At 56.1% G+C, this 13,629-nt stretch overlaps 3 protein-coding genes across 3 annotated transcripts; 1 reads left to right on the top strand and 2 right to left on the bottom strand.

The window, feature by feature from the left end:
• Positions 1-411: 411 nt before the first annotated feature.
• On the bottom strand, positions 412-2,761 carry FLC3 (putative flavin carrier protein 3; the record flags this gene model as incomplete). The annotated part of the gene is made up of 2 exons (XM_037328406.1): positions 412-445; positions 501-2,761. 2 exons carry the CDS (start codon positions 2,759-2,761, stop codon positions 412-414), a joined length of 2,295 nt encoding a protein of 764 aa, XP_037172753.1.
• A 4,486-nt stretch (positions 2,762-7,247) lies between these two features.
• CGCA056_v013161 (Succinate dehydrogenase assembly factor 2) lies at positions 7,248-8,119 on the top strand (the record flags this gene model as incomplete). Its single annotated transcript, XM_037328405.1, has 2 exons — positions 7,248-7,488; positions 7,557-8,119. 2 exons carry the CDS (start codon positions 7,248-7,250, stop codon positions 8,117-8,119), a joined length of 804 nt encoding a protein of 267 aa, XP_037172752.1.
• A 1,212-nt stretch (positions 8,120-9,331) lies between these two features.
• On the bottom strand, positions 9,332-10,819 carry CGCA056_v013160 (uncharacterized protein; the record flags this gene model as incomplete). Its single annotated transcript, XM_037328404.1, has 1 exon — positions 9,332-10,819. The coding sequence occupies one exon, from the start codon at positions 10,817-10,819 to the stop codon at positions 9,332-9,334; it is 1,488 nt and encodes a 495-aa protein (XP_037172751.1).
• Between the last annotated feature and the right edge of the window lie 2,810 nt (positions 10,820-13,629).

The following is a 13,629-nucleotide window of genomic DNA, read 5'->3' as shown; positions in this document are numbered from 1 at the left end:
AACAACCGCAGCCTTATTTACAAAGTGAAAGCCATCAACCCGCCTGCCCGCCGTGATCAGCGTGCCCCGGCGACCTCCCAAACAACAAATCAACGCCGAGATCTCGGGACGCCATCCTCAATGCCAGAGAGACAAGAGTTATAAGTGGAACAGGGAGAAAGGAAAAAAAGATACCATTCCGTCTATGGTGTGTGATGCTCGTCATAACTCAAGGTGAGGACTCATGCCTGCTCCCCCACGCCTGGCACATTATTACTGAACTGGCTGTGTCGAGTTTTTCCCTTACTTTCCGAGGGAATACCCAAAACTTGGGATGACCAAGTTGTCATCAACCGACTTGCCGTAGTCCGGCAAATCTCTAGACCGTGCGGTATCTACCGTCAGAATGGTAGAAATCATGGCGGGTCATATCTAGTGCTCGTATCCAGCTCCACGCTGCCAAGGGCTGTACTCTTTATTAGCATTTGCATGTTTAACACGTCATGATTTGTTTTTCTCACCTAGCGTTGTTCTGTTGCCTGTACTGGGCAGGGCTGCCGTTGTTCTGTTGCCTATATTGGTTGGCAGCCAGTGTTGACCCTGAGCCGTTGTACGGGCTCGGTGTGCGTGTCGGGGGCTGGCCATAGGGGCCGGCGTTGGCAGGGAACAGAGGCACTGAAGGGTCCACTGGAGAGTGTTGTTGGTGGCCCTGGTTCTGCTGGCGCTGGAAAGACTGCTGAGACTGCGAGTTGTGAGACTGCGCAGTAGAAGGCGGCAAAGCAACAGCCGAGGGGTCGGCACGGCGACGCATAGATTCAGACGAAATGGAGTCGTTGTCATCATCGAGGTCGAGGCCCTTGTTGTAGTGAGCCTTGTCGCCTCTCGCGGTAGCGGCGAGCGCATCGAGCTCAGTCGTAGTGTTCAGCTGCGTCTGAGACTTCATGAAGGAGGCGCGGTCGTCGGCCATGAACTGGTAGCGGGCATCGGGGTTCTTGCGGAAGAAGATCAGAGTGCTGCTGACGATAACCAGGAGCAAGAGAATCAAGGAGAAGGCTGCGTTGGCGATGAAGAGAACAACACCAACGACACCGTTGACAAGAGCCGGAGCGCCGAAGACGTTGGAGAAGATCAGCAGGAACACAGCGTTGAGGAAGTTCATGACGCAGATGGCAATGTTGAACGAGTTGGTGCTCTTGTCCATCCAGGGTCGGAGAACACTAGCCGCGATCAAAGCTCCAGCCTCGATAATGACGAAGGCGATAGCCTGAACAGTTCCACTGCGCTGAGCAAAGGCGACGATAGCGCCCTTAACAACAGTATAGCCAAGAACAGGAATAATGAAGTAGTACGCCGATGCGCGGAACTGGACGTAGAGGAAACCCCACTTGTTCAGGGCCTGAGGGTCGGAGAACAGGATATAGGCCGGGTTTCGGTGCATGGCGACGGAGCGGCGAGCGATGCGGACCACCTTAGCAGCAGCCCAGCCGAGAGTGAGAGCCATTCCAAAGAGGAAGAAAACAGCAAGAACAACTTCAGCCGCAGAGTCGACCTGGGTGAACTCCCAAAGACACAAGATGGTCATTTGAGGGAAACCAATGAGGGTCATGCGGAAGAGGATACCCTTCAGGACAGTAAACCAACCGTTGCGGAATTCGAGGAACTTCTCGCTCTTCATCCACTTTTGTCTAACAGCCAGCTCGCAGAATCCCTTGAAGGCGGCAACACCGAGGACAGTGAAAATGACGAAGATGCAGAAGAAGGCCAAGCCGGTCATGAACAGGTTGGTGGACTCGATCTTCGCCCTGAATGCGACTCGCTGGATACCAAAGACGATGTAGCTGCCGGAAGAAAGCTGAATGTTGGCTCGTCTAGCGATGGAGGACATGCCAACGTCAATGCCACGCTTCGCCATCCTGGCGGCAGACATGGCCCAATCCAAAGATCGCTTCTCAACCTGCACGGAGGTGGTCGTCAAAGAGTTGAGCAGAGTCGCCGGGGTTCCGCCGGTAGCTCGTTGGTACCAAGTGAAGATATCCTGCATAAACTGAACGCGGATGATACCCATAGACCAAACAAAGTCCTGAGTCCACGACTGCACAATGGGAGGCAGATGGATACCGGTGAGACCCACAATGGCCTGGGACTGGAAGTAGCCGAAGAGAGAGAGGGTGTTGGCGGCGACGTGAGCGGCGGTGTTGGAGTGACCAAGACCAGAAACAACGGCGGAAGCAATCAGACCGAGGCCAGCGATGATAGCAGTAGCCCACTTGACGCCAATCAAGTCGACGGTCTTTCCATTGGAAATGTCAGCCTCGACACAAGCCACACTGTCCTTGGTGTCGGTCATGTTAACGTAGACCTTGACGGTGGCGTCGAGATCGGGGATGTTGTAAGCAATTCCGGGGATTTGGCTGACAGCGTCTTCGCCAACCTGGAGGTTGAAGTTCATGGTGATCTTTCCTGCAGTCATGGGGCACAGACCAGCGAGGTTGATGCTGCATGGGTCGACCGTGCGTCTCATGAATTCGTAACCGTAGACGGAAATAGCAACATCGAAGACGATGCTGCCCTGGACGGAAGAAACGGCGACAATGTTGATGGCGGCACTTCCGTTGTTAGGGGTGAAGACGACGTTGAACAAACTGGCCGTGAAACTTGAGTCATCCTGGCAAGTGTTGAGCGACTTTGAGACGAGCATCTGCTCAGCAGCCATAACCGGGGTGGTGACATAGGACGCGAGAGCGCCCAACAAGAGGAGCGGCTTCGCGAATGAGAAGCGCATGGTGAAGAGAGGGTGAGTGGTCGTTGCTAAGCAAGTGAGTTAAAAGGAAATTGAACGGTCGCCGGCGGGTGGTGGTCGTCGGTTTGGAACGGTCGAAGCGAGAGTGGTGAAGAGAGTCGAGGCCGTCTAGGTCGAGTGTATCATGGGGATTGGTGGTTCACGGATCGTTCCAGACGGGATCGCGTTGGTAAGGAGATGGGAGAGAAGCGAAGGGATTGATGCGGTCGCTCCGGTTGATGGTTGAAAAGTCGAGGTTCTCTCCAGACGGAGTGAGTCGCAGGGAGGTCTGATTCCGTGGCAGGGGATTGGTACTAGCGAGGGTTATCTGCCGGTGATTCCACCTGGTTGGCGAGGTGGTTCCTGCTGTCGATTGTCCGTCCCTTTCGATTTCCGTTCAGGTCCCAAAAACAGCCTCCTTGATCCCCAGCAGCGGATGCAAACGCAACAGTGGCGAATGGCGTCGTGGTCGAGGTTGGGGTGCCTCAGTCAGGGCGCGATAAGAAAGCGGTTATCGTGTCGTATGGTCGTTGTCGTCAATGGTCGTAGTGTCAATCGTTGGTTCGTAGAAAAAGGTCTGGACGGTCGGCGGGGAGGGGGGGAGATGGGAAGGGTGGGTTTTGGTGGTTTTGTTGTTGGCGGGAGATTGGAAAGGAAGGGAGAGAAGGGAAGGCGATCGCCAAGCGAGGGTGGATGGGGACAGCAGGAGTGATGAAAGGAGGCGCTGCTGCTGCCGCTGCTGTGACCTGCGGTGGTGGTGGTGGTGCCGGGTGTGCTGGGCTGGGCTGGGCTGGTCAGTGGTTTCTCTGAGACGGCTGGTCTTGGTGGTTCGGATTCAGGGAAAACTGGGCAATGGGTAAAGAGCGTGAGAGCGTCGTGCCAGGGGAAGACCCATGGGAACAGGGGCGGTTCTTGTGTCTTGAGGACAGGGGTAACCAAGGTTGGCCGGGGCCAAATACGGGGGTGCGGGTGGGAGGGAGGGAGGGAATCCCGCGCAGTTGAAGCGTGAGCGGTGGATTCCCTCGCGGTCTCGGGATGCGGTTGTGGATGGATTTGCGTGTATGCGACAGGGGTAATGACGGTACGGGGTGGTGCCGGCTTGGGCTGCGTAATTTCGATTTTTGGGGGGAGGGGAGCGGATGCACGAGTTTAGCACTCGCCTCGTAGCACACAGCAAGTTGGTCTTACTGCCACATACTATGCAGTAGTGGTGCTGGCAGGGCCTACCTAGCCTCTAGCCTGTGTGCAGAACCTGCGGTACGTACCTACTCTTCGTTAGCACAGAGGCTGCGTTCCATTTACACGTCTCTGCATGCGAGAGTCACTGCTGCTATGCATGCTTAGGCGAGGCTGGATCAATACGATGCGGCAACAGCGGATCTACTTCCTGCTCAGTACAAGTTTCAGTGAGTCACTGCGTACCGCTCCCGTACCCGCGCCCCAGTACTCGACTCAGCTCGTATAGCTGCTAACAGAGATACACCACACTTAAAAACACGGGCGCGTGAAGAAGGGGCGACAGTCCAGACGAACACGCTTGACAACCACAGGCTGCATGCACAAACAGAGTAATCTGAAGTGCTGTCAGCACTGTACGAATCCTCCACCACGCCGTCCATCACACCCGACACCACACCTGCCTGTTACTGAATTACGAGAGGAGATGTGAGGCACAGCAGCGTTTCCTGTATGCTGTCCGGGGGTGCTCATTCACTGAGGCGACCTGATTCTTCTTTTGGGCAGCCCGTAAAGTCGGTACTTAGGGAAACAAAACATCTCGCGATCCATCTCTCCCCATCTCGCTGCAAGGTCCGAAGCAGGTTTTTGGGCGGTCCAGTCCCTCTGACGACGGCTGATTTTCGCTGATGAGCGCTCCTGATGCACAACTCACCCGCCCGCCTGACGCCGTCCAATGCTGTCGAGACGCCAGCAGCAACACAGACAGGATCTCCGTCGCACATCGTGCATGGCGGGCTCCCGCAATCATAGCGTCATTCAAACCTCGACACTGCACCGCCATCCGAATTCTCAAATGCAATAAGCAGTCAGCCAAGACGGTCCGCCATGCACACCAAAAAGTTGTTTACCTTTACGAGTCGCTTCCAACCCAGCCAGCCCAGCCAACCGTCCCATCTCCATCTCCATCTCCTCCCTCCCGCCTCTCTCTTTTGGGCCTTGTCTCGTGTTAACTTTTCCCAAATTCGACTACTGCCGTCCCTCACACAGCAACCACGGTCACAAGTACACACGCCGTTCATCGTCATTCCCTTTTCTCCAGCCTCTCTTTTCTCACCACCCATACAATGCCGTCCGAACCACCATCTCCTCTTTTCTTACCCATCGTAAGTACGGGGTAGGTCAGGGCCAAGACCCATAGCTCTGTCGGGTCCCGAATGTTCCAAAATGCGTCCAAGACCCTTCCAAGACTTCCAAGGCGACACTGCCCAAACAGCCCAACACGGGAACACTGACGCAGAATCAACAACAACAAATGTCAATCGGTATGTTGCTCATCGCCCGCGCGCCCATACAGACGCCGGCAGCAGCCATGCCGCCCGCGACATTGAGTGTTTGGGTCGCCGCCCAGGCCCAGACACAAGCCAGCAGCCAAACTATCAAAACCGCTAGAGAAAGCCGCAAACCCACACTTCATTTCAATAAACCTCAAAGTTGTCGTCGCCCTCGTCTTGACTCTCGAGCACTGCCACATTCCCTCTCGACGGGAAAGGAACACGACGGCCGGGCATGCATACGTACGCCTTACTCCAGCCAACCATGCCCACCATGCCATGCCTTGCCCTGTCGGGGGACCGCTTGCGCTTGCGCAGCTTACCTGAACAACCGGCTTCCGGGGAGACTCAACAGAGACACCCGAACGAGGGAGGCTCGCCGTCCGTTTCTGCGAGAAACATGTCTCTGCATCTGTTAATTACAAGTTAAATTCCCACCAGAGAGGCTCGACGTCACCGATGCATTCCCCGCTACGGATACCTGCCTGCGTGATCTGCCACCAGCGAGATACAGACTGGTTGGTTTGCTGGGGGAGGGAACTACGAGCCTGAGACGTCTAAAATTGGCCAAGGCACCAGCAAGGCGGCTTCGTCGATTGGACAGCCAGTCCAACACTGACCAGGGACTCTCGTGCTCATCGGCGCCCACTGCTCTCTGTCTATGTCCCAGTGCCGTCCGTCACCCGTTCAAAAGCATAGGGTCTTCACCAAAGATCGATGCCGGTTATCCTCACCCTGGAACACTTCCGGCAGCACCATCGTTTTCCCCCTCACTGCGAGCACCCGGCCAGTGACATGCCAAGTCACAGCCCACCACATGCGCGCTAACAGCGACGGATCAACGTCCTATGTTTTGGCCCGAGAACGAACCGCTGGCCCGATGTAAGAGGACGCTGAAAATCGCAACTTTGCTCATCCGTTCCCAACCGCGAACCCTCGCGAGAAGTCTCCAGCAAAAGCAGGTCTGGGCACGCACCGGGAGGCTGTGTTTTTTAAGCCATCAAACCATGACTTCTGGAGACTTGCCTCATCGAGACCCGGAACTGCAACCTTCCAAGCCTTTCGTTTTTGCTGGCTATTAACGTTTTATTACAAGGTTGGTTTTTTTCACCCACCAATGACCACGCCTCGCACAGGCTCCTCTCCCGCTCACGCTTGTCACCCATGTTTTTCTTCGTCCGTCTCTGCCGTCTTGTCGCGGATCATGGGTGCATCGCCACGATTCAGCTCGAACAAGCTCCAACGTTCCGACTCTAGACGAGCGCACATCAAACATTATTCAGAAACAATCTCAATTGCAAGAGCTCCAAAAACCCCACATTTTCAAATTTCCCTCTCTTCCTCCAGACTCCAGTCCACCACCATAACGCAACACCTGCGTCGAGGCCTTGACAGTGGTTCATCTCCAACCGCTAACTCAAATAAACAATCCCATGGATGTGGGTTCTTCTGGCGATTGGCACGAGCATTTCATAACGCTCATCATACCAAAGTGGTTCTCACATGCCATGAACCTTCTCCTTGCATCGAGTAGTTCTCTCCATGTTTCTTCCTCGCCAGGCCGGACTCAATGGCGCTGTCTTAGTAAGAGATGGCCCGGTTGCAAGTGCACCCCTTGATTCTTGTAAGCCGGTGCACCATGTAAGTGCATGGATTACGAGTGACAAAGGATTAGATGCATAATCAGCTCCACTCGTCGCGAAAGAGCTCATGCGGTACGCCCTTATCTGGGATAACAGACTTTCAGGGACCACTGCACTGTCCGCCGGCCTTTCACGCCCAATCACGAGATTTTCAATGTCTATGACGTCCTCATTTATCCAATAAACTTAATCGACAAAGCAAGCGTAAGGCGCAAAACCACACAAGCGGGCAGCATTCCCCCCACCTCCGAATAGCCGCGGCATCCAAGACTCCAACATTGAAACAAACGACAAGAGCCATTGGCAAGAGGGAGCAAGCAAAAATCTAGAGAAATAATGTCGCACGTAGCACGCAGCATCCGCCCGGCGATCCGCCGCCTCGCCGCACCCCGACCGGCGACGACAGCCGCAGCACCCCTCGTTCTTCAGCGCGGCTTCGCCGACAAGCCGCCCATCTACACCGAAAAGGCCGTCGACAACGAGCTGGGCGTCGGCGAGCTCGAGGGCATCAAGTTCCGCGTCGAGCCTCTGCGCCGCGTGGGCGAGGACGAGCGGACCATGCGCGCCCGTCTGCTCTGTAAGTCTTACCTGGATCTCGCAACCTCGGTCCTCCAACAGCAACCTCTGACAAGGAAACACGAACAGACCAATCCCGCAAGCGCGGCACGCTGGAATCGGACCTCCTGCTCTCGACCTTCGCCAACGAGAGGCTGCCGACCATGAGCAAGGCCCAGATGCAGCAATACGATCTCTTCCTCGACGAGAACGACTGGGACATCTACTACTGGGCCACCCAGGAGGAGGCCCCCTCCGCCTCCGCCAGCACCACGCCCACCACCGGCGACAGCAGCCACTCCGACGGCCTGTCGTCCGCGACGACCAACGCCGCCGAGTCCTACCGCGGCGTCGGCGCCGGCGCCACCTCGACCGTCGACGCGGGCCAGAAGCGGGAGGACCTCAAGCAGCAGGGACAGCCGGGCCCCCGCGCGGGCGAGTGGTCCAACACCGTCGGCACCTTCAAGGCCGCGTACCGGCCCGTCCCCGCGCGCTGGAAGGGCAGCGAGATCCTCGAGATGATCAGGACGCACGTGCGCAGCCGCAGGGCGGACGGCACCGTGGGCGTGCACCGCGACGTCCAGGAGAGGAAGGAGGGCGGGCTGGGCTTCATGCCGCCCCTGTTTGACGTCGACAGCGCCGGCAAGAAATGAAGGCGGGGAAGTATAGGTCCATCAAGTGAGGTTGAAGAGTGTAAAGATAAGTTGGCGGTTGTCGGAACGGAACGCTACGCATTAGATGTACAACATTCTTTCAGGAAAACAGGCATTCAATCACAGGCGCGGTCGGGCGGCGGACGGCATAGACAAGCGTTCACGATGGCTTCATTGGAAGCCCCAAATCATAAATAGCATAATATGAGTGTTGCGTAGGGAAAGCCGGCTTCATTGGGGGCTGCTGCTGCTACGGCTTCTGCAGGCTGAGAAATATACTAGATATGAGGCGGCTTCTGCTGATATTGATGTGCTCGTGCGGTATCCCTTTACTGGGCACGAATCTTGCACGTCCGCTGATTCTAACTGCAGACATGGACGGGCACGTTATGGATTCAAGCAACGAAATCGAATTTAATCTACCTGTGTCAAACAAGCACCTTTCTCTACAAAGGACTCCCCGCACGTAGTTTTGTCTGCGGCACAAACCACCGAATGGCAAATCATTTTTAGCAACCCATGAAGGGGGGTCAAGGTTCCATGGTTGACTGCATTTCCCCTCCAGCAAAGTGACGATAAGCGCCATTCGCCAACCGCCCGAAACCTGATGTACCAACTCATCTGGATTGCTGAGTGTGTTGCGCTGCTGCACGATGATTGCGCCGTCCCGTCCGCTAACAGAGGGAGATCGACAGGGCAGGCAAACCTGTACTCTTTTTCTTATCGGTTTTACTCAGCCCTCTATCTTTATTTGATCCTTTGGCGCGACATCAGTTGAGTTTTATGCCGGTGTGTATGCGTTTGTGTATTCTTGAACGGTGACGGAAGATTAAGAATTCATGATTGAGTTAAGGCAGGGTGCCGCATGTCTGCGACAAAACCATAGTATATCCATGAATAGATCGTCTGAATGCGGCCCGGTTCCCCCCAAATGCTCCTAAATGCCAAACCCAAAAATCCCGGTGACAATCATACCACCCACCCACCCTTTCCAAACCATAAAACACCTTTTTTCGAGACGCCTCAATCAGAAACGCCCTTCATTCTTCAGCCATATGTGCTGTTAGTATGCTCCATTCCCTGCCAGAAATCATCGCCTTTCGCCTGCCAGATTGTGCAGCTCCCAAAGCCGGATATCTGCAATACCCCCAGATTACCCTCTTTATTTCATTTGATCTTCAGCCTCACTCATACAACCTCACTCATACAACCTCACTCATACTGGTCCCACTGCTGGTTCCACGGTTTGTTTGTGCCTTGGAAATCCATCCCGTGCTTATAGCACCCGACAAGCTCCTCCTGATCAACACCGCAGTGCGTCTGCCCGTCACGGCCCTCGAACCAACCCAGACCGTACGTCTTGCCCAGGCCCTCGAGGTGGCGCACCATGCCCGCGTTGCTCAGCTTCGAAGTGCCGACGAAATCATAAATCATCTTGCTCTGGTGGATGAAGGCCAAGTGCGACGAGATGGTATTGGGCTGTCGCGGCAGGAACGGATGTCGTCTCCGGAGGAACACGATCGTTGCCACGGTGCCCATGTACACCAGGATGAAAGTGGCCAGACCATACGAGATCCAGAAGGAAGACACGGTCTCCTGGCCGGCGTTGATCCCGCCGAAATCAGAACCGTGGTGTACCTCGGGCGGCCTGAAGGCGGCGTCGAGGAACTCGGTGCCCACCACTGTTGCCAGACTGGTCAGCAGCACCGTCAAGAGCTCGGTCATCATGGTCCCGAACCCGACGAGGAACATCAGGACATGGCCGTTAAGGAACGCCTGGAAAGGCATGTAACCGAACGGCATGGCGGTGTAATCCAAGGTAAGCGTCCTTGACGAAGAATGCCGTTTTGACAGGATGTAGTAGGGTTCCATCATCCGCATATCCGTTTCCAAGCCTCCCCAGCCTAGCTTGATGCAAACGGCCAGAGCTGTCACAACCCAGGGCGCCTTTGTAGTGATGATACTCGCGTCGGAGAAGAGAAAGACCGGAATGAAGGCCAAAAAGAGAACGAGGCCGATCACGTACGGGAGGTAGCCGTCGAGACGCAGCATGCGCGGATGCGGGTTCTCTGAGAGGTAGTGCTCGCGGAACTGGTCCTTTTCTTGCGAAGAGAAGGGGTTCTCATCGTCTGGGGCCAGGGACGCGTTGCGAAGGATATATCGGCGGTGCTTCAGCTTGGCATGGATATCGCTATGACTGACGACGTCTAGGTCCGCAAAATCCACCAGAATATGGCTCACTACAGCCATTGAAGCAAGACCTGCGATGCCCTTGACATCGGCTAGAAGGCCAGATCTCCGTCTCTGGAGGATGTATAGCAGAATGATGCCGAAAAATGCGCAGATGCACAGGGTAGAGGAGAGGAGCCGAGACCAAATTGCATGAAGGCGGATGACCTTCTCTTGGTCAGGATGCGCGAGACGTGCGGCTCGATCAGGGTATAGAACGAACGCCGCCGCGCCGAATGTCGGCACCAGAGAAACGGCCAAAGACGTTGATATGGACGAGACAGCAACGGCGTAATGTCGCAGTTTCAACGCTCGAAACGGCCGCAACCAGCTTAGGCTCGTGACATAGTCAACGTTGATGGACTCGGCCGCAAGTGCGCCGCCATCCTTTGAGAGCTGGTAATAAGCCTCCAGGCGTTTTACCTCAAAGTCGGTAATCTGCCACAAGACACCGTAGGTGACGGAAAGCATTGTTGGAAGGAACTTGACAGCGAAGTACTGCTCTCCGGGGACATCAGCCGGGGATCGGAATTTGAGAAGCGGATCATGGCGCGATCTTTGGTAGAGCAACTCTACCATGATGGCGAGCGCAATCGATAAAGCGATCAGAGCGACAAGGTAAGGCCATCTCATTGAGAATGGCTTCCAGTTAGGATGTGGGTAGAATACTTGTGTCTTCTGGCCCTTGGTGGAGGGGAACGTAGCCTGGCGCATGTTGCCCCCGTCGTCACCGAGATCTGGCCCGGCCACGACGCTGAGATCAACCTGATCCGCATGCTTGGGTTTCGGCTCCTCGATAATGACCTCGATGACCTCGCCTCTCTTGTTTGCTTCATCTTGGCCGAAGGCCTTGAGCGTCGCAGTGCGACTGAGCTTCCCACGGCGGGTGAAGGACCGCGTTAGTGACCCTTTGCGGCCAGTGGGCGACAGCAAGAGCTCGTCTCCCTTGATCGTGGTGTCTGGCTTGAAACCGGCGCCGAGGCCTCCCGTGAGGTGACCACTGGCCTCCTGCTCCTGCAACTTCTTGAGGAAGCCGTCATCTTGGAACCCCATGGGGCCCAGGGTGGCGGTTACATCAAAAACGGGTTCGTCTTCCGAGACCGACTCGAAATGGGACTGGCTGATGGGTGCAGCAGAATGCAGGAGCGACAGGTCATGCTCCTCCTCGGGAATGGGGTTGTGAGAGCGCAGGAGAGACGGGCGGCGGAAATTGCGGCTGGCCTTGGATGATGTTCTCGACAGATCATCGACAGCGGCAGGAACAGTGTCGTATCCGGCAGCGCCAGTATAGGCAAATGAGCCGGACCATGATGAAGCCCTCGATGTGCGGCGTGGGGGTTCGTCCGATTCGTGCGGTGACGGTGAAGTATGATCCGAGTGCAAGTGAGACTGGAAGGAGGCAAGGGAACCCCTCCCGCGGAGTGGGCTCGAGGGGCCTTCGTGCTGCTGCTGGTAGGTGTCCAAGTCGCTGACCTCGGTCAGGTTGGAGATGCGATGGCTCAAAGGTGGTCTCGATGCGGATGCGGGGGCTTCAGGAGGTTGATAGGAAGCGCCAAAGCCTCCGTTATGCGCCATGGTCTATGGCGTTTTCATGTCTCGAGAACACGGTCCGTATGCTGTGTCGGCGCGGTTTGTGTTCGTCGGAGCAGAAACGGCGGGTAGAGGAGTTCCACTGCAGTGGGACAGGTGCCGAGTCGGGGCCGTTGGTGTAAGTCGCGAGTCGGGTGCAAACGAGCGTCGTGCTTGGAGCGAGCGGAGAGGTTGCGAGAAAACAAGAGAAATAGAAAATATTGCTGTCAATCAACGACAGGCATTACCAACGACTCTGTTGCCCGGTCAGTCTAGCTCGCAGGAAATCAGGGGGATGGCGGGATTGAAAAGACGAAGACACAGCAGGCGCGCGGAGATGGGGCAGCTGAAGGGCACGAGAGGTTTGTAGGGCTGCCGGGGGCGGCGCTATCTTGGTGGAGGTGTAGCGAGGCCAAGACTGGAGTGAAGTGATGTGCCCGAGGTGCGCGACGCAGGGAATGGAAAGCGCTTCCAATTCAGGGGAGTTCAGGCTGGGGCCCCCGCTAAGGCAGGGCAGCCGTCGTCGGAATGAAAAGACATTCGCATCTTACCTGAGTTCCCGTCACCGAGTTCTGATTAGGTATTCCGTATGTATACCGATCCGGCCGGGCGTTTCGTTGGTTCGGTCTGGCGTCGTCCAAAGAACCGGTCCCTCCAGGGGAATTTCGGACGAGATGATAAGGCTGAGAAGATGGGGTGACAGCACAGCAGCACGACCACGATGACGGTAAGAGGTCAGAGGGGACGCGAGGAATGCGGCCAACATTAATGTCTTGTCACCAAAGCCAAAGCCTTCATCCATTCTTGCAGGCGGCGGCAAACGACTCGCCTTCCGGCTCCGGACCGCAGACTTATGCGTTTCAGATCCCAGGGCAGCCAGCAACCGTTGAGTCTTGACCAAGGACGGTCGACCCAAGGCAAGGTCCCCTTTATTTCGTTGACCGTTGAAGTGTCATCGCGACGATCCAGTCCAATCTCGTACCGGTCGAATCGGAGATGCGAAAGGGACTCTGCTTTCCCATCCCTGACCTCGTCGGATTTTCTGCCTCTGGACGGTCCTGACTCCGTCCATTCCCAGATTAAGCGTGGTATTGACGGTGGAGAAATGCCCATGGTACAATCACCACGGACCACAGCTTGCTTGCACCCACGCGCGCGTGCTCCCTCTCTGCCCTGCTGCAATCTCGAAATGGCAAGCTGCAGCACGGAAATTCGATAGTTGGTGCCTCCCCGACACCACTCCGACACTCCGGATCCGCTGATCTTGCCCTCGACATTGACATGCTGCGTGCTGACTGGTTACCGTAAACGAGAGACAGACGCCCGACGCCATCCAGCGGAAACCCTCCACGCGCGGGCTGCCTCGTGGTGCGAACACTCTCATTATTCTTAGTAGTATGCATGCCCGGGCTATATTCAGCCCTTACAGCCGGATTCCCAGCCCACTCTCGCCGACGCTTGGCAAAATCGCCGAACGAGTCGCTGGCATCCTGGCGACACGATGTTGACATCATTCCAGGTTTCGTCAGGGTCTGCGGGGAGGCTGTGTGTGATTGCGAAAGCAAGCCGCCTTCTCCAACACGACATGCGGCGGCGTCTGGTCAGAGGCAAGCATCAAGCGCGCTGTCGTGACTGGGATTGCCCAGAAACAACACGGAGGCAGGTCCGTCATTGCTGCTGGCTTTCGGCTCTGTAGATCAGGCAGGCAGGCA

Source organism: Colletotrichum aenigma (assembly GCF_013390185.1).
Source record: "Colletotrichum aenigma strain Cg56 chromosome Unknown KSG_Cg56_contig09, whole genome shotgun sequence".
Taxonomy (NCBI): domain Eukaryota; kingdom Fungi; phylum Ascomycota; class Sordariomycetes; order Glomerellales; family Glomerellaceae; genus Colletotrichum; species Colletotrichum aenigma.
This window is presented reverse-complemented; position numbering and strand designations above follow the sequence as displayed.